Source organism: Furipterus horrens, unplaced genomic scaffold, assembly GCF_987537825.1.
Source record: "Furipterus horrens unplaced genomic scaffold, mFurHor1.1.pri manual_scaffold_6, whole genome shotgun sequence".
NCBI lineage: Eukaryota > Metazoa > Chordata > Mammalia > Chiroptera > Furipteridae > Furipterus > Furipterus horrens.
The window spans coordinates 165,643,689-165,669,687 of NW_028327176.1; the positions used below are offsets into that span (position 1 = coordinate 165,643,689).

The window sequence follows — 25,999 nt, forward strand, 5'->3', positions numbered from 1 at the left end:
CGGTTTTCCTGGCACCCTTGATCCACGGAAGGTCTGCAGTAAGTCCGGGGCACATGGTCCTGATGTTCCAGCTAGCGAGGCGAAGAGCCGGAGGCTTCTTTCTTGTTGTTTGCTTGGAATTAACTGGTGCGGGTGTTTTGTGGCCCACTTTTCGAGAGGCGCCTCTCTGATCCCCACGCACCCAGTGGGGCAGGCGAGCCATGGCGAGACGGTAGCTGTCCAGTGAGGTGCGATGACCTCTCCCACCGTCAGAGGAGACCCCTGGCGCTCGTTTCCTTCGCCAATCAGATGAGCTGATAACCGGTATCTGTCTCCTCCCGTGTTGATTCGACATCTTGCGATGACGCTGGAGTGTCCTCTCAAGTGAAACTGAAGCTACAGAGCCTGGGCAGGGTGATATGGAGGGTCTGCTGTTGCCCATGCAGCAGACCCCCCCTCTCTTCGCATCTGAAGGGTCCAAGGGAAAGACAAAGTCAATACAGCTTGGCTTCAGGTGCGCCGCAGGAGTTGCCGGTGTTGACTACTATGTCAAACCGCCTTAGGGACTCCGGCTCCGGATTTTCTGTCGGGGTTTACTCCCTTAGCCTTTCCCCTGAAGAGGTATGCCGCAAGGCAGCGGAGGTTTTTTGGAGTCAGAGTTTTCCTTCTCTGATTTTAGAGATGTCCTTCCTCTTTCCTCCTTTACAGTCTTGAGGGCAGCATTTACAGGCTAAAATAGAAAACTGGCAGTGTAACCTTCTAAGCAGATACTACCAATACCCTGCTTGGGTATACTCACCCAACAATAAACATCTCTTAAATGTCCTCCAAGTGCCATGCCTCGAATTAGTAAATGGCAGTGCAATGGCAGCCAAACATTTGGATCAGTTTCACTAAGTAAACCACCAACACAAGTAGGTTTTTAAAACAAGTAGCATAATCAACCTCTGGAAAATTAAGGGAGTTTTTGACTAGTGGCAGAGAATTCCAAGGCCGAAGAGCCATCAGCTCTGATCAGCATTTTCCTTCATGACAGTGCACCCCTTCCTCACAGCAAGGGGAAGATGTCCATGTTGATGAGCTTACCGTAAAATTGTAACTACACATTTTAACTAGTCAGTGATCATCCTCTTACATTTGTTCCAAAATCCAAACATGTCAATTCACTCCTCCGCAACCTGATTATTTAGAGAAATGTGGATTAGCTTTGGCAAAAGATTTCTAAAGTAATAGGCACCAGAATATATAATTTATATGTAACATATGAAAGGAACAGTTGTTTGAATTACAGCAAGGTTCTCTAGCATGGACTGTGTCGTCCCCCTTCTCTGTGACGGGGTTGTGTACCAGGTTTGAGATCTTTCCCTCTGAGAAGGACACCAGGGTTGTCACTCAACAAATATTTATGGAGCCCCTGTGGGCTGTCAGGCCCTGGGCTGGCTACACCAGCAGACGACACCAACAGGGTTCCTTCTCTTACGGATTTCCTCTTTCCTTCATCTCCTGCATTGGAAACCCGCTGGGTTGTAAAGGAAATGAAAAAATGAGGACAGCCCTATCATAGGGTAATTCATATGCAAGAGGTACATGCGTAACTATGTGTACCCCTTCTCATGATCTCTGGAAGAAATCCTCATAGTTGTGTAAGAGCACAAATATTTATTAAATACCTTCTGTGTCGGTCACTCTATATGGCACCATAAGTAAATTATCTAATTTAATTCTCTTTAAAATCCCATGTTAGAGACATAAAAAAACAGAATCTGAAAGAAGAGAAGCAGCTCACCTCAAGTCAGAAGCTAAGAAGAGTTTATTTACTAATAGTAATACGCTGATATAGCACAAAATAACCAGGATCTGTTAGGATGTAATATGGTTAAAAGATGAATAGATGTACAACGAAGAATCTCAGAAAGAGTGGATAGTAACTATTCCAGATTCTGCTGCTCATAAATCTTATGGGTACTGAAAGGTGTTTAATGAAATTCTAAATCCTAACAATTATTCTTCTCTCTGCAGAAGGCTGATGCTGTCCGTGTGATTACATTCACTGGCTGTATGGGAGAAACATTCTTTGACAGCAAACCTATAGGATTGTGGAATTTCCGAGAAATAGAAGGTGACTGCAAAGGATGTACCGTCAGGTTAGTTGAGATGGTCTGGCCTGTGTGTCACAAAAACTTTAGTTTTATTGTGCACTATTCTATGTCATGTGAATGCTATAGAGAAGGCTTGAAGTGATGTTCAGGGGTGGATTTACCATGACGCCAATCACAATTCAAGTCTCTCCCCCAACTTGCGCAGGCACTTCCCAAGGCCCTGGAAGGTGCTTTAGCATTACTTTTGCGTGCTTGTATGTTTTTGTAAAACTTACAAAAGTCAGGTATTTTAACCTCTATTAATTAAGACTACTATTTCTTTTCACTCAACTTCCCTTCATGTCCAGGAGGTTTTTGTGTCTGTAGCTATCCTGTAGTTATAATTTCTTCTCCTTTTTTAATAATAATATTCTATTTTTTTTATTGCATTTATTGGGGCAGCACAGGTTTCACGTGTACAATTCTGTACTGCATCATCTGCACACTGCATCGTGCCGCGTGCTCAGCACCCAAAGCCAAATCTCTCTGCCACCGTTTATTCTCCATATGCCTTCTCCATATCTCCTCCCTTCTTATCAGTCTCTATGTGGTATCTTCTGTAAATATTTGGTTATAGTACTTCTGTTCAGCTTTCTTTCAGTGGTTATTCAGGTTGATGCTTTATAAGTCCATTATGGGTTTTTTCTTATAACTCTAACTTTGTACTTTTTGACCACCTTCACCCATTTCATCCAACCCATCCCTGTTATGTTATATATATTAGAAATATAATAACACATTTTTAGCCCATTCAAAAACACCACCAGTTCACACTACTGAGGTGCAATTAAACATTAATATAATCATACTTTAGCAAAACATGCAGCATTTAAAACATCAGTGGCCTAGTTACTAAACATGTCATGAAGTCCAGGTAAGAGATGGTAGTTGCTTGGTCTAGGATGGTGGCAGTGGAGATGGAGAGATGTGGATGCATGGAAGATATATTTGATATGCTTTCTACCCTACAACAGCTTACAATTAAGTCTCAGACGATAACTTGATGTATTGAATACTAATAGACCAAGTAGACATTGATTCGTGTGAAATGTTTCTCTTCAGTCCTCAGGTGGAGGATAGTGAGGGGACAATTCAGTTCGATGGAGAAGGCTATGCAATGGTCAGCCGCCCCATTCGCTGGTACCCCAACATCTCCACGGTCATGTTCAAGTTCAGGACTTTTTCTTCAAGTGCTCTCCTGATGTACCTTGCCACAAAAGACCTGGTAAAGATCTGCACATCTGATCTTCCATGATTGAAACTTTTTTGTTTCTTTTCCAATACAATCAGTTATTGTTAAATTATCAATCATTGTTCAAAGGAGTCTGTGATAACCAAGAATGAGTGATGCAGATATCATTTATATGTTTTCATTGATAATGTTAACTTCAGATATAATTTAATTATTACTTAATTTCATTATAACTCCTCATATAACCCTTTAAGAGAAGCACCCAGGAAAGATTACCTCAGTATGGAATCATGAAGGAACAAACTTTTTTCTTAATCTTCTTCTATTGCCCTAAGTTGAAAGATGATTCTAAATTTGCTTATTGTTTTTTCCAGGTCAATATTTTGTCATAAATTCTTTCAGGGAATATACCTTTTAGTTTCCTTAATATGTTTTCAAAGGAACCCACTTTATACTCATATCCTAGTAATTTAGTTGTGACCTTTTGCATCATAATATCACACCCACGAATATTCACAAAATAGTGATACCAATTCTATTTTCAAAATGGAACTCAATTACAAATCAATACATTCAGTAATTTAGCCATAAGGCCCTATTATAATCCCCACAAAGAAAGTGACCACCCATATATTTCTCTGTGCATCTAATCACTGGCATATTTTCACTCTATTAATAGAAAGATTTCATGAGTGTAGAGCTCACTGATGGGCACATAAAAGTCAGCTATGACCTGGGTTCAGGAATGGCTTCCGTTGTCAGCAATCAAAACCATAATGATGGGAAATGGAAATCATTCACCCTCTCAAGAATTCAAAAACAAGGTGAGTGTCTATAGTGATAATACCCTTTGAGCCTTAATCATGCTCTTCAAAGCTCTCATGTACCTAATCATGAAGAAGACCCTGTCTATAATTTTCGTTACTCACAAATTTTGTGAAAAATTGACACAGTCATTTCTTTGGCTTAGATTATAGGTGGTTTAGGTTAGACACGACTGATTGAAGAGCCAAATGGTTCTCTGTCATTTTCTTTTGAAACTGAGAGCTTAATTTAAAAGCATAAAATTGTCTTACAACTTGTAAAATTATATCCTGTAGTAGGTTTAAAAAGGTTGTGCGCTTTTTTTTCTTCCTCTTTTGCCAAGATGTTTGCTTTAGAATGGCCCATAGGTAGCATTATATGGGGTTGTTAAAGGACAGCTACCTGTCCTTCGTTTTTTAAAAATGCCAAAAATTTGTGCGTGCAAATAAATGATTAAGAATGATGTAACATTTTAATGGTTCCAAGACATTTTAAAAACATGTTCCCAAGCATTATTTAATTTGTTCATATCAGCACGTATTTTGTTCTGGTGTTAGAGAAAGGGAAATGTAGACTCAAATATCACAGATATATACATATATTGTCACAACCGAGACAAAAATCTAAGTTTATTAGCTTTAGTGTGCTATTGTTATTTAAGTGTAAGCTTCTTAGTTCTGTGTATTATTGCATTGCTAATATCTGCAAATGAAATTTTGATACTTCTGTCTATATAATTAGACCTAATTAATTTTGACCATGCCAGGGTGACATTTCATTAAAATTTAGGTTTAACTTTGCACCATCCTTCATTTCTTCCTTTAACAAATATCTGTCAAGCACCTACTAAGTATTGGGTTGGCCAAAAAGTTCATTTGTTTTTTTCTGTAAGATGGCTTTAGTAGTGCTTAATTGTCTTTAACTTCATTGGAAACAATTTTGTTAGATTGTATTGTGATCGCTGTCATATCAGCTATTGAAATTGGTAAATTCTTATGTAGTCATTTAAATATTGAAGATAGAAGCAAATAAACATTTTCAGCATACTATGCTTTATTATTTTAAGAAAGGTAAAAATGCAACTGAAACACAAAAAATGTTTGTGTAGTGTAAGGAGAAGGTGCTGTGACTAATTGAACGTGTCAAAAGTAGTTTGCAAAGTTTCATGCTCAAGCCTTCTCACTGGATGATGCTCCACGTTCGGGTAGACCAGTTGACGTTGATAGCAATCAAATCAAGACATTAACTGAGTACAACATACACCAAGTTAGAGACAGCCAACAGACTCAAAATACCCAGATCAATAAAGTTATTGGTGAAAATAAAAAATGTGTCTTTTATTGTATGGAAAAGAACATACAGACTTTTTGGCCAACCCAATACTACGCAGGAACAAAATAAAGTCTGTGACAAGTTCTTAACTTCAAGGAGCTTGTTGTCTAATGAATGTGGTGATAGGCAAGCAAATCAATTGTTAAGAGGACAGAAAGCTAATTGCTGTGTAGGGATATATCTAGCAGACTAGGAACCTCAGAAAAGAGAGACATTTAAGTGAAACAGAGAGGTCAGCTCCCCGGGGCATACCCCTGAGGTGCAATCAGAAGTCGAGGAGTTTCCTGAAGGAGAAACACCTTTTCACATTTCAGAGACGTGAGAGTCTGGAGTGCTTTAGAGAGTATAATACAGAATACATCGTTTTCCAACTGCTTTCCCCTAGAATATGAAACCCTGGGGAAACCCCTTTTTGTATAAAAACTGGTTGTACACTTGTATAAATTGGAATACTGCTCAATCCACTGTTCCCAAAAAAAGAGAGACATAATGCACATTGCATGTTGGAGACTCTGCGTAGTAGTTAAAACAATGTTTAATTCTTTGGCCCAACATTTCCCACACTTCTTTGATCACCAGAATCTTTCCATTCCTACAATACTAGCATTCTGCTGAACACACTTTGTGAAATGCTTTAATAACTACAAGTAAATCCACAGGCTAACAGGACGGATGTGGACAGAAAATTATTAAATGAGGCGTGAGAGATACAGAACCAGTTCATAACAATAAGCTAATGAATTTCAAGTTTATTGGGAAAGCTACAGGGAAGAACTAAGAGTTTTAGTCAAGGGTGTGACTCCATCACACCATCAGATTGATGCTTTAGTAATGTTTCTTTAGCAGCAATTCGGCGGGTAGATTTGTGACAATTTTGGATACTGCTGCAGTCTGCAGTAAACCAGGTGAAGAATGAGGAGGAAATCAGGAGAATGGAGAGGAAAGAATAGAGTAGAACAATATTAAGCATTTTAAAATTAAGGAGCTGTGTGATATACTCAAGATGAAGGTTAAGTTAACAAAAAATTATCAAGAGTGATTCCTTTTTGGTTTATTTTGTTTTTGTTCAAATAACAAAAATATGTCAGTACCATTTACCAAGCTGCTGGTTACAGGAAAAAGAATAGGTTTTCTGGAAGAGATGCTGAGCTCTATGTTGGACATGTTGTGTGAAAGGTACTCGGACTATTTTTAGCAGCCTAGGAAAGCTGTGAAACTGGCAGACACTTAGCTCTGCGCATCTGAGGATCAGCAGAGCTCTAGGAGAGAGATGAATAACCAGGAACCATCATCATGTTTTCAACATTTGTAGCTGAACAGGGATGAGACAAACCGAGCAGTCATATCTAGAGTAAGATGATCCAAAACTCTGGAGCCAACACCATATTGAAGCAGTATAGTAAAGGAAGAGACCACAAAGGGGGCTGTAAAGAAGTAAGCAGAGACAGGAGAAACGAGAAAGGTAGATCTTTGGTAGATCAAACTGGAGGCACAGTGACCGATTAGGTCCATTCTAGTCCAGGCTAGAGGTGAATAATGGCTTCCAGTAAGAGTTGCAGTGAGATATGACCCTAGGGAAATGCAGAATGAACCCATGATGTGATAGCACTGCACAGTTATTAAAATGTCTAAAATGAAAAGGACTGAACATACCCAGGGCTGGCAAGGATGTGGAACAGCTGAAACTCCTATGCACTGCTGATAAGGATGCAAAATGGTGCAGCCTCATAAGAAAACAGGTTGGCAGTTTCTTAAAAGGTTAAATATACACCTACCACATGAACCATCCTAAGTATTACCCAGGGCACATGAAAGGATATATTCATACAGAGACTTGTATTATATCACAATGTTCATAGCACCTTTATTTGTGATGCTCAAAAAATAAAAAATTAAAATTAAAAAAATCTCAAACATCCATCAACAGGTTAGTGGATATACAAATTTCCACACAATGGAATAATATTTAGCAATAAAAAAGAATGAATTTTAATATGTACATAACACTGATGAACCAGAAAGCAGACAAAAAAGAGTACATTCATGTAAAATTATATACATAGTCACAGAAAGCAGACAGGCTACCTGTGGACGGGGTTGTATAGAGAGGAACAAAAAAGATGACAAAGAAGCATAAGGGAACATTTGGGGTGATGGATATGTTCATTTTCTTGATTATGGTGAGGATTTCATGGATATACAGATTTCAAAAATTGTCAAATTATACACTTTAAACATGGGCAAATTATACTATGTCAATTCTACTTTGGTTAAACTGTGTTTTAAAATAGAATAGACAGTTATTTAGGAGATGAAATTAGCACTGTTTTTGATTAGACGTGGAATGGTGAGGAGAAAGCTAGGATGACTATAATTGAAGAGATTAAGTGGGGGCCATAGCACCACAAAATAAAATAAATAATACAGATTTGGAAGTAAAAAGATGATTTTGATTTTGAGTATGTTTAATTTTTGAAGTACTGAAGAGGTAGGTATACACATGGTGTCTTGCCTGTTGAGTGTGGATTTTTAGGCAAAAAATCAGGTACAGGCATAAATATTTGAGTTGTTATCATATGGTAAGCAGATATAAACTTGAGCATACCCAGACAGCCAGAACCTGAGAAGTGGTTAGATGCAGGCACATGAAAGAACATAAACATTTCCGAAGTGTTGAAAGAAATGGGTTCTAGGAAGGAGACTGAGATCGTTGTTGGAAAGGACAGAGAAGCTGGAGAGTTGACGTTATGGAAGCCAAAGGAGGAAACTTCCCAGAAGGAAGGAAATGTAACAATACCAAATACTGCATAGATGTGGACTAAGATAAGGACAGAAGGACCCTGTTGGGTTTGGGTGTAGGGAGGTCACTTGGATTTTAGCAAGATCAGATCCCATGGATAGGAGAGGGATAAGAATTTAAATAAGGTTCCAGATTTGTGGGCCCTTGCTCCGGTTCAGTGGCCAGATTAGTTGTTTTACATGAATCATTCTCAACTAGTTGGTAAAAGTACTGTCCCTTGAAATTCAAATGTTCCCTTCAGTAGTCATTCCCCACCTCTGAGAGTCACTTAGTAGAACCACAGTCCTCTACCAGTAAAAGTTTGCCAGGCCCCACAAGTGCATTGAGATGGACGGACATGTGACTGAGACAGATCATTTGGATTTCCAATGGACTCAGAAAGAGAAGAAAGCAATTACCAAAGTAAAAACAATTCATTTATAATGACTCCGCAATGACTGTAAAATGCTGGTTAAGCTCTTACTCTGTGTCTACTAGTTAATAAAACCCTTATTTCCCTGCTTACCCATAAATGATGTTTGAACTCATCAACACTGAAATTTTATGTTAATAGCTATTCTGTAAGGGAAAGAAATAGGGCAGAAAGTGAATGCAAGTGTTAGCATTTCAATGCAGTAGTCATTTAATTGCTATCACTCATGAAGGATAGAGTCCTTCCTCCATTGAATCAGTAAAAATGTGCCAACCTATGTATCTCTGCCAGAGTTAACGCTTGGGCCAGTGAGTTTCAATTCAATTGTGTTTCTGCTCTTTAATCAGTTCTTCTCAGAATGACTTCTAAAAATGCATATATTCAATCAGGGCTTAGGAGGAAAACTACTCCAGTCACTGGCTTGCCTGAGATAGAGGGAGAAGAATCTCATTTTCACAGACACCATTAAAATATGTACCATGTCTGTAGAAAGAGACTATCTTTGTGTTCCAGGCAACAGCCCTGTGTGAAAACTTTGTGGATCTGAATAAAAAGGAATATGTATGAAAAAGTCTTGAAAACAGTTAAAAAAAATTTTTTTGTTTTAGCCACCCGTCAGGTCAAACAAATGTGTGTATGAAATGAATATGTGTATAAAAGTAATTAAATTTTAAAATCATAATTTGCTAAATATTTTTAACAAGACAATTACTTTTTAGTTTTTCATTGTATGTATTTATAAAACTCTGCCTTGAGAAAATGAGGTCTTAATAAGGTTTGGGTATTTTATTTTGGTCATTTTAAAAGGCAATTATGTCTGGTTTTATTAAAGTTCCTTCCACTTGGAATTGAAGGGCAACAGATTACAATGGAATTTTTGAGTTTTATATTTTGTTTTCCAAATAACACTATTCTAAAAGATGATGAGTTGAGGGAAAATAATAATACTCCATGGTCAAATAAATGTAGCAAATATTTTTTGCTGTATGTCCCTGCTGAAGCATTACATTGCATATCAGCATGTTCAAAGATCTGGGTGGTCATAAAACCAAGATATATGTTTAATTTTTCTTAATTCAATGTTTATTATATTTATTTGAACCAGGAACATTCAAGAAACTAGCTTTTCAAAGAATAAACATTTAGAAATGCCATTATAATCCATCTGGTTCAAATGGCCATTTTCAGACCCTTGCTAATTCAGATCCTATAAAAAGCAAAGATTTGGAGGCCAAATCTGTCATGTTAATAAGCTAATGTCTCCATATGTATCAGGGAGCCAAAATACAGTACATGAAGCAGTTAAAGTCTGGGCCTAAGCAAATATTATGGTGAGAAAGCACATCATTCAGAAAGAGCCTATCTTGACTCTTCAGAATAAAGGGGGAAAATGAATGAGAGAAGGTGTTTTCATCCACTTGCTGAACAAAGCAATTTAAACAGGGAAGTGCCTCTCTTTCTTTCGTTTTTCTATTTCTGAATTCTTATACTCATCATGTTTGAAATACCTTTAAGTCCCAAAAGAAAGCAATAAGGCATGAAGATTGTTCCTCTCTCACAACACTCAGCAGCCTTCATCTAAAACAATTTACAATGGATGTGGACCCCATCATCTTACGAAATCAAGCACTTCCATGCACAACCGTCCCATCCGCATTACTTTGTGGGTGAGCCAAAGCCCCAGTACTTCTGTGGATACTGACCTGTACAGAAAGAGCCACAGATTCAGTATATTGATAACCTACTCCTAATCAGACATTTACCTTAGTATTAGTTAATTATCTTACTTTATTTTCTAGCTACTTATCTATATTACAGAAAACTCTGTCAAATATTTCTTTGATGTTCATCTATCAAACTTTTTTTATTGATTGGTTTGCCCTCATTGGTGTTCAGGATACTTTTTCACACTCTCTTTGTGAATAGTTTAATAATGTATTTCATTGATGTTTTTGTTTCTGTAATTATTAAAGAGTTGCATATAGTACAAGTGCATAAGGAAGTCAGTGTTAATCTGAGAATTAAAGTGAATTTATCGTGAAGTAACAGTGGTGATATAGATGTGGTTGGCATTGCTCAAATAACATGTTAAACTTCCTTTCTCTTTTACAGCCAACATATCAATTATAGATATAGACACTAACCAGGAGGAGAACATAGCAACTTTTTCTTCTGGAAACAATTTTGGTCTTGACTTGAAAGCAGATGACAAAATATATTTTGGTGGTCTGCCAACACTGAGAAACTTGAGGTAATTTAGTGTATATTCAGAGCTAAAGATTAAGTTTTAATTAAGTGGCCACTACGCTGACTAATGTTCTGAAGTTTAATTACAACAGGAATATCATATAATCTTTGGTTGCAGAAAGACCTCATTAAAAAGAAAAAAATCATGTTGCATGTTAGAACAACACCAGGATTTAGAAACCAAAGGATTAATTTCATATCTTTGTTAAAGAGATGGAGGAGAATCACTCTTTTCCTTATAGTCACCTAATGAAAAGAATTATAGAAGTAATTAAAGGTGGAAACCACAGTTGAATGTGGATCTTGTAATTGCTGTTCTCCTTGCACATTCACTGGAGATAATGACACACTGACATTGCTTAGTGTTCTGAAAATTAGTCAGTGTTCCAGGACTCTGAGTATAACCTATTTTATTACTAAACATTAGCATGATACTGGGTATTGGAGCTTTCCCAGATGCCTGAGGTTAGAGCTATCAGTTATCCTCATGTCCATGCCAACAACTTTTTTAGATTTCACATGTTTTTTAGATTGTGGGATGGGAAGATGCATTGATCTCATAATTTAGTTAGTTCGAAAAACAAATACCAGTAACTAAAAAATGTTAGAAAATATTTCATGTGGTATTTAATTAATTTACTGCTTGTTATAAAAACATAAGAAATAAAAGTTATAGAGAAGTAGTTGGTGCTTAATAAATGCTAATTGAATTTAATTAAAATGGGATGAATTGGTATGGATAAACCATTTACTACAAATACAGACTACCATGTTCTTTAATTTTTGTATTATTTTGTTTAATTAGTTTTTAATGGTTAAAAAAATCCTGCTTAGTTGTTCCTACTCTAAAAAGACATGTTACAATTGGAATAATCTAAGAATAAAAATGTATGATGGTCAATTATTTACTTATTGTCCAAATAGGCAATTTTAGGATAGCTAACATGCAGACTTCCCCCTGTATCTAAACTCATAGACCAGACAACTGTGTAATTACCAGTCTGTCAAGGGTATAACTTGGTAAGTGTTGTGGTACAAATAAATTGGGTCTGCACTTACCTACAGTATAAGATTTTTGTGTTAGAAATATAGATTTAAAGTGTCTGGTCAGAAAAATCATTGCAGATCACATGTATTCAGGTAGTGGCATAGTTATTAATCATTCAACAAGTGTTTATTAAGCATCTATTTAGGCATCATATAGATACTAGGGATCCAGCAGCTGTTCAAATCTAAGATTTACTTTGCAAGATAATAACTAAATTCTAGATGAGTAAATTAAATATAGTCAGAATAAGACTATCCAAACATAGCTTCATTTATTCTAGTGACTTAGTTTTAATTACCATAAAGTAATTTTTAGGAATTATCTACAAAGATGTATATGTTAGCTTTATTGAGATAAGTAGGTGTTAGTTTTCAGACTATATAACTAACAAGTCTCTACTACTAAAATGTTTTTACTTTCGCAGTACAACAGTTCATAAATACAATATTTCCATGGTATGGCACATTATTTCAAAACAATCTTTAGACATATATTTGTGACTAATCAAGGAGCCATGCATTTGTAGTTAGCTGTTATTTTCCCACTGACTGCATCTTAATATGATAAAGTCTAAAATATGTGGTGAACATAAATTTTTTTACATATATTAAGTTTAAGTTTTTGAGAGACAGTATTTAAATACTGTTCATAAATACTGTACTGCAGCATAACAATGTTTATGCATTTTTCTATTCATAAGACTGAGTACTTAAAAAATTCATTTCAAAATGTATATTTTCCAAGAGAATAGTGTGAGAAATAGTCATCTTTGGATTCTAATTACACTCTGGTCAAGGGCATATGTCTGTTCTCTCTTCTGATGATTTTTAAATTCCTTTCCTTTGACGATCCCTGTGACACATTTTTTTGGAAAGATTTATGGTTAAAGTGTATTTTACTAAACGAAAATGCAATCATAAGTAAATGGTGTTTTTTTCTCTTTCCTTTGACCTAGTATGAAAGCAAGGTAAAATTTAAATTTATGCATGCCATCTTCAAGTGCATGGGTTGGGTAAATGTGGCTTCTTAGAGAAAGCAGCAGTGCAAAATCAGAGCGACAACTATGCAGCTTTACTCACAGCACATTTCAGGAGCAAGCAATGCATCCCGAGATAGTTCTCATGCTGCCCTTTGCTCCCAAACAGGATGCTGCTTACCCACCATCAACTGGGCTGCAACTGGCCTTGTTTCACCCGCCACGAGGACGAATTTGCTCGGCTTATTTGTTCACCCGCCTGCGCATAGCGCCCCCTGGTGCCCACACTCAGTAGCACATGCGTGAAGGGCAGCTGGTCAGGTTTTTGGGCCCAGTCTAGTTCTGGCATAGAGAACAAAGCATTCTCTTGGGTTGACTCCCAGACTCTAGTCTTTCTAGTACCATGCTGTCTGCTGAAGGATCAACCTGTGCTCCCACATGCTTACCACTGCCTTGTTGCTTTTTGCAAGCCTGCAAATATGCAAACGTTTACATGGCCCTTGCACCTCTTAGCAAAGCTGCTTATTTATTGCCATGTTTATTTAGAATTAACTCTGGAGCCAGATAAAAGGAATCTCTGGAAATTATGTTTACTACAAGTGTTTGCATTTATAGTGAAGAAGTTTGTGAACAGTTCCCTGAGCTTCTCAGGAGCATTTTAATTCTTATTTGCAAAGAGGCGTTAGTTAGCATCTGTGAGCAGCCGGCCCTGGCAGTGGCCCATCCAGCTCCAGAGGTGTACGGCAAGCTCCCGTTGGCTAGAACTCCCGCTGGCTAGAACTCAGGACTGGAGTTTTGGTCTTTCAGAGCTGAGCTGTGCCATTTCTCTGAAAAGGAGATAATGAAGTTGAACTGATCCAAGAAATTTTTAAAGCGAAAACTAGACTTGCAACACCAGAAATTAGAATATGTAAAAATGAAAGTGTAAAAATAAAAACCTGAGTTGTTTCATCACAATACAGTAGTGAGACCAGCCGAGCTGTTTGCTGAGAAGGCCTAAAGGCTCAGGCTGGTGTTCACTGGAAATACATGCTGATAAAACTCTGGAATGACACTATGTAACCTTGCAATTTTGCCTTTGAGGCAAACAGAGGAAACAGGCCTGTGGTAACCATTAGCAGTCTGATCACCATGTGCATTCGTTTATCCCCTGTGATTTTCACAACACTGAGCTTGCTACATCTTGTATTTTGAAGTGGTTCTTGTATTTCCATGAAACAATGAGCTACATAACTTGGAGGAGTGATTTTTTTACTTTGTTGATAAGACCCCTGAAAAACAGTGATAAATCAAGTCTTCCTCTCAAAAAGAAACATGGAAACAAATTGAACAAATCCAAGTGAAATTGACCCCTCTCATCCTTTTAAAAAGTTAAGTACAAGAGCGAGGTCTTTACCCTCCAGTAGGGCATGTTCCACATAAAAACCAACAGAACAGGAGGAGAAGACCTTAGGAACAAGGGAGAATAATCAAAGAAAATAAAACAGTTCCAGAGAGAGAAAAAAAGAACAAAAACGAAATACCAGGCATGACAGAAATCTGATATACCCTGCCAGGGTCTGATCTGCTTCCCCACCTCTTTTTCCTCATGCCCATGTCTTTTTTATTAAGACAAAAAAAGGAATCTTGGCATCATTGAACAATGTGCAGAGAATTAATTATTATTCTATTAATTACAATAGTGTGGTATTGATAGGCAGCGTTTACAGATGCAAAAAGCATTTTTTTTTTCCTATTACTATAGACCTGCACTATTCAATATGGTAGCTACTAACCACAGTGGCTATTTAACTTTAAAATAAATAAAACTAAATAATGATGATCAGTTCTCATTCACATAAGCTTCATTTCGGTGCTGATAGCGACATGTGGCTAGTAACTGTTACTGACTGAACAATGCAGAACAGAGTATATCCATAATCACAGAATGTGTTATTGGACAGAAGTGCTATAGACTAACCAAAGAAGTTTCATTATTATTGACATACTGCTACCTTATGTTTATTGAGCACTTACCCCTTTTTAAGAACTAGGAAGTTAAGCATGAACATGCAGGTGTCATCTGGGTATAGAATCCATTTTCAACTTTCTTAGAAAAGTTAAAGCATGTTTTGTGCTTTGGTTGCTTTATTTTGTTATTGCTCCAATATAGAATAAGAACTTTGAGTTCAATCTGTAAATCCCATTTTAAAGTATCTTTTTTAAGACCGTGTAATCTAAAAGAATATTTCGTAGGGTTTTAGTTAAAAAGCTTTAAAGAGAAATATAATATTATCTTATTCTTTAACTACAACCACCATCCACAAAAACAGGAAGTCTCAATGACAGAAATATTTCATTTTTGAAATAAATGTTTCCAGGTTTTTCTCCCGAAATGTCAAGCAGCATATTATTTAACATTGTTGGTCGGTGGTTTGATTATACTACATACACAATTGTCTGCTCTTATGTATATGAAGAATGTAAGAAGTCAGTTAACTCCTGTAACTTGTAGTATTTAAATGCCGTGGGTAAGATAATTTTTTTAAAAAAGAGGAAGACTAATTACATAAAGATTCCTTCTCAGGATGGTGGCAACATCCACTTTATCCAAGCAGTAAAAAATGGAAGCATAGTTTGCTGGCTACGTGTGTGCACATGTGCACAGTCAGGGAGCCTGCCTGCCTGTCCGTTTGCTCTATGTGGCTTTTGTCCAGTAGTCACAGACACTGCACTGCCCTTGACCTAATAACGTTGTTTTGTTTTCCATGTCACCTTTCAATAGACCAGAAGTAAATCTGAAGAAATATTCTGGTTGCCTCAAAGATATTGAAATTTCAAGAACACCATATAATATACTCAGTAGCCCTGATTATGTCGGTGTTACCAAAGGATGTTCGCTGGAGGTTGGTTTGTTTATATTGGCTTCCTAAATACATTCATATCAGATTTCACTTAGTTTGGGTGTTCTTCCACAGACCAGTACCTTGTTAATGTGTTTTAAATTCCTACTAACTCTAGGCTAGGCTGTGTGTGGATGATAAAGACTGAAGCACTTCTATAAATTCCTGTAATCAGCTGAACTTAGGAAATGGTATTATGAAGACCCAAAATTGTGAGCCAATTTCCCACATGTATAGTACTTCAAATAATGTAGTTTTAATATTAGTCTCTTTTCTGGTTCTCTCTGCCTTTCCAACACTACTTTTTCCCTTTTCTTCACTTTTGTCATCTCTTTTAGATTTACTATATCTTTAAGTATTATATATAACTTTTCTGGAATATGTTAGGAGTTTACACAAATAGCTAATAATAATTTACACCATAATCATTAGTGCATAGCATCTTGTCTACAGCTTAGAAGTCAAACCTCCTTTTCTTTGAAAATGGCACAGACTGGGAATCATATGCAAAGTCTTATCTTTGTCATGACTGCAAAGACCCTTGTTATCAGCTATATTCAGTGTGTTTATTGCTGAAGCAACCCAGCAGCCCTGATTCCACTTTACAGTTCTTCCCTGATTTGTCAATAGGGGCTAACCCATAGAAGAGAAATCAGGTCCCAGCTCTGCTCTCTTAAAACGTCTATAAGCAAGAAGCCAAATATCAGTAAGAATTTTATGGGATGTCTAAAAGTGATGAGTTTGTTTACCAAAAAAAAGTTAAATATGTCATTCTTAGAAAAATTTAATTACCCTGATATGATACAACTATTCATTCAAGCTGTTCCCTCCAATTAAAATTATTTTAAAGAATTTTGATGAGAAGTGAAGAAAGAACAGGGAAAAGAAAAAGTAAATCTACCACTGAGCCATCAGATTCAATGACTGGAACAGAACTTCCAGGGTTTTCACTGAAAGTCCAATTTGGAATTAGCCATAGACATCCACCCTGAGAACTCTGGGAATATGGAAAAAGGAAATGCATTCAGGATTGACTCTCTAAGAATCCATACTAACCTTTTAAAGAAAGTTTTACTGAGAGTTTTAATCTTCCGAAGCCTAACTCATTCACATACAAAAAGTATAATATATGCATGAGGATGGAAAACTGTCCAGAAAATGAATAGCTTGCATGTGTGGAAATGATGATTCGGTAAAGGCACTTTTCAGTAACCAGGAATTATTGTGCAACTAAAATATGAGGTAGAAATTTGATGTGGATAAATATTGAAAAGTCTGCGCAGTCTTTTCTGAACTATCAAAAATGCTATGCTTTAAAAGTTGGAATGGAAAATAGACTATATATTTTACAATACTTATATCACTTAATTGGGACAAATACCTTGCATTAAAGGATCCTTACCATTACTGCAGCAAAATCCAGGACTTTTTTAATGAGTATTTTAAGCACTCAAAATACCCCAATACATGGGCTGGCTTAAATGAATTCTAGCATATTCATACATGGAATGCCCTCCTACCATTAAAAATGATTAGTCTATGTCTACTGACAGAAATTTATCTCCCACATATACAGTGAAAAAAAGTTACAAACGAATGTGCCTATCATGATTCAGTTTAACTATGTAGAGGAGGAGAGAGGAAGTGGGCAAAGTTGTGAAAGATCAATGAATGAATGTGTGAATGGATGAATGAATGAGTAAATGAATGAATGAGAAAAAGTTATATGATTCTACACAGCTTTGGGCTGGAGTGATTTTTACTTTCTCCCTTTTGTATTTTGTTACTGTCTAAAATGATAATGTTTTAATTTTATAATCAGCAAGGACAATGATACTATTTTCATTTTGAGAAGAAATTGGTACTGTGAAATGTTTGGTTTATTTATTCTTAAGATTTATATTTTGCCTAATTTTTAAAATTCCTCTAGAGCGTATTTATACATTTAATAGCAATGGATATCTTTACCTTGGGCTCATCACTGAGGAAGAATGCAGAACAGGACTATGTCATACTCAACTATAAAACATAAACAAACAGTAGATGGACAGTATTCAAGAGATTAGAGTGATTTCAAGGGAGATTTAGCGAGATAATTTTACACCAAAAGAAAATTTTCCTATCAATAATATTTTCTATATTTTAAATAAAATACTCTCGATAAAAACAGAGGCCAGAATTTTTATTTTATCCCAAACTGCTCAGAAAATTTAAGCTAGAGCTGGAAATGGTATTTCTTGGTTGCTCTTAAGCTCTGCATGTGACTGTGGATACCCAGGTTTTCAGAAACTATTGTGTATTTCATAATAGTGAGTACACTGAGGAGCATGAGTGAGGTCGAGAAATTAATTTAAACTTTCATTGTTAATGTTTCCTTCTCTTCTTCCCTTTTCCCTACAGAACGTTTACACAGTTAGCTTCCCCAAGCCTGGTTTTGTGGAGCTGCCCCCTGTATCAATTGACATAGGAACAGAAATCAACCTGTCCTTCAGCACTAAGAATGAGTCTGGGATCATTCTCTTGGGAAGTGGAGGGACACCAACACCACCTCGGAGAAAACGAAGGCAAACTGGACAGGTATCCTCACACCTAGTTAATAATACATTTTGCCTAATGCATATATAAAACAATCATTTTATAAAGAGATTGGTGAGGCATCGAGGGTTTATAAATTGCTCTTGTATTTTTAGGTTTGCAATCTTTATTTCTACTATCAGCTTCTCAGGACAATTATCTCCGCTAAGATTTTCCTGCTGGTCAATTCCAGGCGCAGTCACACTTGTAATATTTGCACCTGTATTTCATATGGGTTTATCTTATGCAGATATAAAGAGAGAAAGCTGAAAATATATTTAAAGTATACTAATCTCTTGTCTCTAAGTCAAGTACCTTACTAGCTCTGTACCTATCCACCTGGGGTCCCTTAAATTTAAATTTCTTCTAGGATCAGTTTCCCAGTATCCTTAGCCAACACAATGCAGTCTGTTGGAGCCTGACACTCCACCCTCTTTGCACACAGAGAAGGCAGAAGATGACCTATGGTAGGAAAAGGAGAAGGCAAACAGAGCACAGCTAACCCAGGTGTGGACACAGTCCATGCTCAGTCTCCCTCATGACGTAACACAGTGTCTGCTTTGTGAGGTTGTAAGCTTCAATTTTCATACACCTTAGCATCTGATTCTGTTAAACACTACCTGTTCATTGCCCAAATCTATGCACCATAAATCCTCACTCTCTTGATATTCCTTCACTACTTTTAATCATATTTCTTAAAAATATAATATTTTCCACTTAATCTAGTTCTTCTCAGGGAAAGGGTTTAGAGGAATTGCCTAGTCTGCCATATGGCCCAAGGATGGAATGCTTTACAAAAAGGTCCTTAAGTAGGCCTGCATTTTGTAAGCCAGATGTGTTGTTTATGATTATATGTGTCTTTTAGGTCACTTCTAGCTTTAACATTTAGTAATGAATAATATTATATAATAAATCATATTCTTCCCTCCCAACAAAACAAAGCCCAAATGAGAATATTCAACATATTAATGGAACAACTCAATGTTGAAAATATGTTAATTCCCCCCAAAATGTAGATTCAATTTCAGTAAAATACAACTTATCTTTTTGTGAATCATGACAAGCTAATTCTAAAATTTATATCTGGAATCAAAGGCCTAAGAGACTTCTGAAATAGCAGAATAAAGTGGGGGGCTGTCCGGCCAGATATCAGCACATTAGAAACTAGAGATTTGAATCATGGGGTGGTATTAATCCATGGATAACTCTGTGCCCGTGCAACAGAACAGAGGGTCCTGAATAGGCCCACGCAGGGAGGGAAACAGCATGTGGCAGTAGGTGGCACTGTCCATCATTAGGGAAATGAGTAGACCTTTCAGTGGATGATTCTGGAACAGTGGATGATTCTAGACCTTTCAGTGGATGATTCTGGCTATCCATATTGAAAAAATAAAACAATTTCTACTTCACACCAAACAGAAAAATAAGTTTTGCATGACTTAAAGTCTTAAATATGAAATGAAAAAAATTTTAGAAGACTATACAAAATGATAACTTTTGACCTTGGGGAAGGGCAGAATTTACTGAATAAAATAAGGTAATAAATTTTTTATCTTGATTTAAGGTTATAAACAAGTTCAACTATATTTTAATTCAAACTGTCTGGGCAACAAACAACATATGAGAAACTTAAAATATACATATCAAAAAAAAAAAAAAAGAATTAGTAACCAGAATGTCAGAATAACCTTTATAAACCAATAAGAAAAAGACAAAAATATGTACAACAATGGGCAAAAGATCTGAACAGGCATTTTGCAGAAGAGGAAACAGGAATGACCTACAAACATGTTTTTTAAATGTTCAACATCAGTTGTAATGAGGGAAATGCAATTTCAGACCACACTGGACTTTTATACCCACCTAAATTGGTAAAACATCAAGAAATACAATAAAACCAAGTATTATCTGAATGTTCATCCAAGGGAATCTTCATTCACTGCTGGTGGAGAGTAGATTGTTACAGCCACTTTGGATCACAACATGGAAGTACATTGTAAAGTTGAACACGTGCACACCCTACAAGCCAGCAATTTTACTCCTAGATCTAGCCCCAAATTCTTGCTTGTGTGCATAGTGACACCTGAACAAAATTTTCATAACAGCATTGTTTAATAATATAATGGCACAGAAACTAGAAACAACCCAATTATATGTTCATCAACTGGAGAACAGATTGACTTTGGCATAATGCCAGATATTAAGCATTAGTAAAAAGGAATAAATTATAACTAAACATAACAATATGGATGACTCATAGAATCTAAATCTAAATTTTTAAAAATGTATTACACACTATATGACATCATTTTTATAGATGTCTAATATAAGTAACACTACATATTCTTATACATGTAAATTTTCAAAAATACTTTTTAAAAAACAAGGGAATAAAATCTACATTAACAAGCATTGGTGCCCTGGCTGGTGTTGCTCAATGGATTGAGCACTGGCCTGCGAACCAAAGGGTTGCTGGTTTGATTCCCAGTCAGGGCACATGCTTGGGTTGCATGCAGGTCAGCTCCTCACCTGGAAGCACTAGAGAGGTGACCACACATTGATGTTTCTCTCTTTCTGCTTCCCTTTCCCTCTCTCTAAAAATAAATAAAATCTTTAAATAAACAAATAAATAAATAAAAACAAGCATTGGCAAGGAGGTAGAGAAAGGGGAACTCTTATGTACTGTTGGTGGAAATATAAATTGGTACAGCCTATATATGTGTGTGTGTATGTATTCATATATACACACACACATACACACACACACACACACACACACACACACACACATATATATATATATTCACACCCAAGAATATTATTCAGCCAAAAAAAGATGAGATTTTGTCATTTACAACAACATGGATGAAACTTGATGGTATTATGCTAAGAAAAGTCAGACAGAAAGACAAATACCATATGATCTCACTTATATGCTGAATATATTTTTTTAAAAGCCAGAACAAAACAAAACCACATAACAAACCCAAAGCTACAGAGAACAGAGTGGTGCTTGCCAGAGGCAGTGGGTGGAGGGCAGGTGAAATGGGTTCCAAGGTACAAACTTCCAGTTATAAAACAAGTGAGTCACAGGGATGCAATGTGCAGCGTGGCAAATATTGTTAGTAATACTGGGTTGCATATTTGAAAGTTGGTAAGAGAGTAGATTTTAAAAGTTCTCACCACACACATACACAAATTCTGTACCTCTGTATGGTGATGGGTGTTAACTAGACAGTGTGGTGATCATTTCATGATAATATACAAATTATAAATCATTATGTTGTATACCTTAAACTAATATAATGTTGTATGTCAATTACAACTCAGTTAACAACAAAAAGGAAGAGAGAGCTCCCTCTGTATGTACAGACACTGAGGAAAGGCCTTGGGAGAACACAATGAGAAGGTGGCCATCTGTCTGCAAGCCAGGGAGGCAGTTGTCACTACCACCTGTCCATGCCGGCACCACGGTCTCCAACTTCCAGCCTCTAGAACTATCAGAAAATAAATGTCTATTGCTTATGGCAAATGATAATAATAGTAATTTTTTAAAAGCAAGGAAATAAAATTTATGTTAGCAATTACTTCTGAAATGGGGAAGCTGAGGGATGAGACTGGGAAGAAACTCAGAGGAAGTGCAGAAGTATTGCTTTTTCACCTCAATGGTAGATTTTCAAGTATTCATTGAATTGCAAATTGTGCTGCATGTCCCTTACATGGTGAGAAATGTATCAAAGGATCATAATAAAAACAGTTTTTTAAGAATCAAGGGAGAAAAAAAGTGTTATTTTATCTCATTCCTTATTGCATGCACATAAGCATTGAATATATAAAAATATAAGTGCACTCAAATTCTTTCTTTTAATCCTGAAAAGTAAAATTATTTTCTCATTATTCTAAATCATAAACTATTTATACTAAAAGGACCAGATCAGACATTCTGAAATACATTTTCACTAACGGATATTTGTCAAATATTTAAGCAGCATCTTATGGCTCCAAATTTCTCCTCATCGGGACTAAATAAATGAACTGGAATCACCACCTTTTGGGATAATTCTTAAAATAAAATATGATCCTGTTAAAACAATTAAAATGAGACAATATTAAGTACTACAGTACAAAGTAAATTAAAAATTACAGGTTAATGTTTCAACATTTTAATGATAATGTACCTTTCACTATTAAAATCTCACAGTAAATGCTATCTGAAAGAGGAATCAATGTTAAATAGTTCATGTCTGTTGTAGAATCGATGCTGATTACATTGACATAGTTTATTTCCTCCAAGCTAACAGTTTTGATACCATAGGGTTATTTGCGATTATATTCTGCTAAAGGGGTTTGAGACATCAAACAATCAATCAGCTAAGAAAGTTTTAATTGAATGAGTAGTTTGCAGTGGCCCTTTGATGGATGGTGAGTACTAATCCAATCCTCTGGACATTTTATGTTGGACATACAGCTATATAGACAACCTAGTCAATCAGTGGAGATAAGATGTGTGATTGAACTGTCCCCACCAGTGCAGGTGACTCGTGGAGGACCAAGTGATCATTGTGTAGCAGGTGCCCCCGTGCTCCCCGAGAAAGGGAGCACACGTGGAATCAGCTCCGGGGATGAGGACTGCATTCAAGCTCCATGGGGTTCCTAATCTGATCTCAAAACCATACTGGTTGCTATAGTAACAGTAGCAAGAAGAAAGCAGGCATGTTTGTGGATAAAAAATTGTCTTCTTTCTAAATGAGAGAGACAAGTTACATATTGGTGATAGCAATCTATTCCACCAGCTCAGAGAAGAAATTGAAGTCTAAGCATTCAAAATGCCATGAGATTGGAAGTCAGACATGATTTCCAGAGGCTGGCTGTCCACTTGTGAATATAAGGAAGAGGGATTTTTGTTGACCCCCTTTGTTTCCTGATGGGTTTTGTGAGTCAGAGACCCAAGGCAAGCCCAGCTGTTACCTTCAGCGTCACAAATCTGCTTTGCAGAGACTGCTATTTTACTACACTCACTTTGCACAGCATCTCACAGACAAAAAGGGTAAATGATTTAAAAACTATTTTCAGCTGCTATAAATACTGTGTTTAAGAAAATATTGAGTCTTAATTGCTCAGGTAAGATCTCAGAGCAGATGGATCTGCAGTTCTCTCAGAGAACTCTAATGCTGTCATGGATGAGATTCCTCTTTAATTTTGAATAACCATTTGCTATTACAGGCCTATTATGCGATCTTCCTGAACAAGGGCCGTCTGGAAGTGCATCTCTCCACAGGCACACGAACAATGAGGAAAATAGTCATCAAACCAGAGCTGAGTCTGTTTCACGACGGGAGAGAACATTCCGTTCATGTGGAGAGAACTAGAGGGTAACAATAGCCCAGAGAACCTCCTGTGGTAACTAACACGAGCCCCTCTGCAGCATTAGTCTCTGGCTGGCCTCTGTGTGTATGGACATCCGATACATTGCCAAACTAGCAAGGAGCTTCATTTCTTCTTTACATTTTGTACTTCAGAAACCTCATTTACCTTGGCTCTTAGGAGTTCTACTTTTAACATTTTTATTCTGTGCTATTCTCCTCTCCAACTTGGGAGAAAGCAAATGTATCTTCTGAACCTATAGATAAGAAAAATCCTCCCTCTGCACCTCTCACATATTCCCTTCTCGAATCTGGTATGCACACAGTGAAACTCACAGAACAGCTCAACCGGAGCCAGCAGCTTGTGGCAGCTGCTATTTCATTCAGGTTCCAAAGCAGTTATGGCAGCTGCTTAGAAACCTGTCACAGGTACGGAACGCACAGCAGCTGCAGGGCCTACTGAGCACCGGTGTGTGCATGCCTCACCCCTGACCCCCTCCAGGGTGTGCGGGATCCCTGCAGAGTGGCTTTGTGGGGGAGCAGAGTTGAGGGAGAGAAAGGACAGGCTGCTAGTCACACCATCATTGCATGGAGGCAGATCCGCAAGAGCACTTGCTTCCCAGTCCTGAGTCAGGGAACTGGACATAATAGTAGTATAAGCTGGCCTGTCATTTCTTCAGAATGCTTAGTACTTACTTCATTGGGAAAGTTATCTGTATTTCTCATCCAAATGTCGTATGACAACTCAGAATGGTGAGTAGGGCGAGTAGAGGAAAAGAATACAGAAGCCCCGAGACACCAGACTTTCAAACCAGCAATCCATTTATGAGAATGAAAACACACAGAAGATCTGGAAGTCAAATCTGATGAAACTTCAGAACACAGAGAACACTTCTAGATACAGCAACAGTAGGCATATGTAGCAATAGTTCAAGTAAGAAGATGCTCTTCTATAATTAAAGACCTGCATTTTCTAGTTATCCTCTTGTGTGGATAACAGTTTAGATAAGTATTAAAGCTTTCTTATCTTCTAAGTAAATGATAAAGCTTTCCTTGGCTCTTTTTTTTAAATTATTATATAGAGCATTAGGTCGTGAGACTAATTGATAGTAAGCATTCTTGCCGTGTCTACTGACTGAGATGTTTAGAAACCATGATTAAGACAAATGAGGGATCAATTTTTGGACAAAGTAAGAACTGTTACTAATCTAATGGCCAGATACTGTAGTCATGGTTTCTACGGAGAAATGTAAATTGAATTTTTGCATTTGGGAATGCTCTAGAGTACTGATTTTTCCTCTCTTCTACACTAGATTCCAGGTTCTTTGCCAGACTTTAACCCTTTTCATTGTGGGAAGGACTTTTGAAAGGCTATAACTTTAAAGAATTTTAATAAGCTAACAGATTTCAGAAATATAGTTGCCCCCAAATCATTCAAATATGTTATTTTGTAGACAAAGGATTCTGACATTCCCAAGTGCATTACAATGTTGTGCTAAGGTGTCCTTTTAACAGGTGTTTCTTCAAGAAGGGCATTTGATTATGCCAACTTCACAGCTGTTGGCCATCAATCTAACCTTTATTTGATTAAGCTCAGGGTATAGCACATCACTGAAAACTGATCATTCAGTTAATTGGCCATATAAACAAACAGTTTTGCCATTCACTGTTAATTAAAGGATAATGTATTGGACATATTAGTGCAGTTACTGAACTCTTTGGCATAGCAAGAACACATTTTCTATCATAATGTCTCATTCAGCACTCTAAGGTCAAAAACAATCATTACCTATCCTTTAAGCAAGTGCTACAATTAACTGTTTAACCAGAGATTTCTAATGACCCTAAGAACTTCACCTAAAAACATTTTTAATGATTCATATGTATTCTATGGCATGCTCTGTGTCAAAGAGTAGACAAAGATTATGTCCTTTAATTGTTTAATGTATGTGAGATATGTATTAATATCCCTTCTTCACAGATGAGGAAATATTAACTAACTTGTTCAAAATCACATAGTTGGTAAAAGGATTATATATATATATATATGACATTAACACCTCCATCTGTACTCACCAACTATTTATTCTTTCCCTCTTTTTTTTTTTTTTTTTTGTGTGTGTGACCTCAGAAATTTGTATGGGTTCATGTTGATCATGATACTCTATTAATTTGGAAATATTTGCTTTCTCCCAACACTTTTCAGACCATAAATGTCAATTATCATTTATTTTCCTAAACAGCTAGATAAG

The 25,999-nt window shown here is 36.7% G+C and overlaps 1 protein-coding gene across 1 annotated transcript in view; it reads left to right on the forward strand.

Moving 5' to 3' along the window:
- Positions 1-25,999, forward strand: part of LAMA2 (laminin subunit alpha 2) — a 521,547-nt gene that overhangs the window by 474,318 nt on the left and 21,230 nt on the right. Inside the window, exons 49-55 of the mRNA XM_090279831.1 lie at positions 1,999-2,123; positions 3,180-3,342; positions 3,989-4,133; positions 10,770-10,908; positions 15,693-15,813; positions 18,211-18,387; positions 23,608-23,756. Coding sequence (XP_090135957.1) covers positions 1,999-2,123; positions 3,180-3,342; positions 3,989-4,133; positions 10,770-10,908; positions 15,693-15,813; positions 18,211-18,387; positions 23,608-23,756 — 1,019 coding nt within the window. The remainder of the gene's footprint in view (positions 1-1,998; positions 2,124-3,179; positions 3,343-3,988; positions 4,134-10,769; positions 10,909-15,692; positions 15,814-18,210; positions 18,388-23,607; positions 23,757-25,999) is intronic.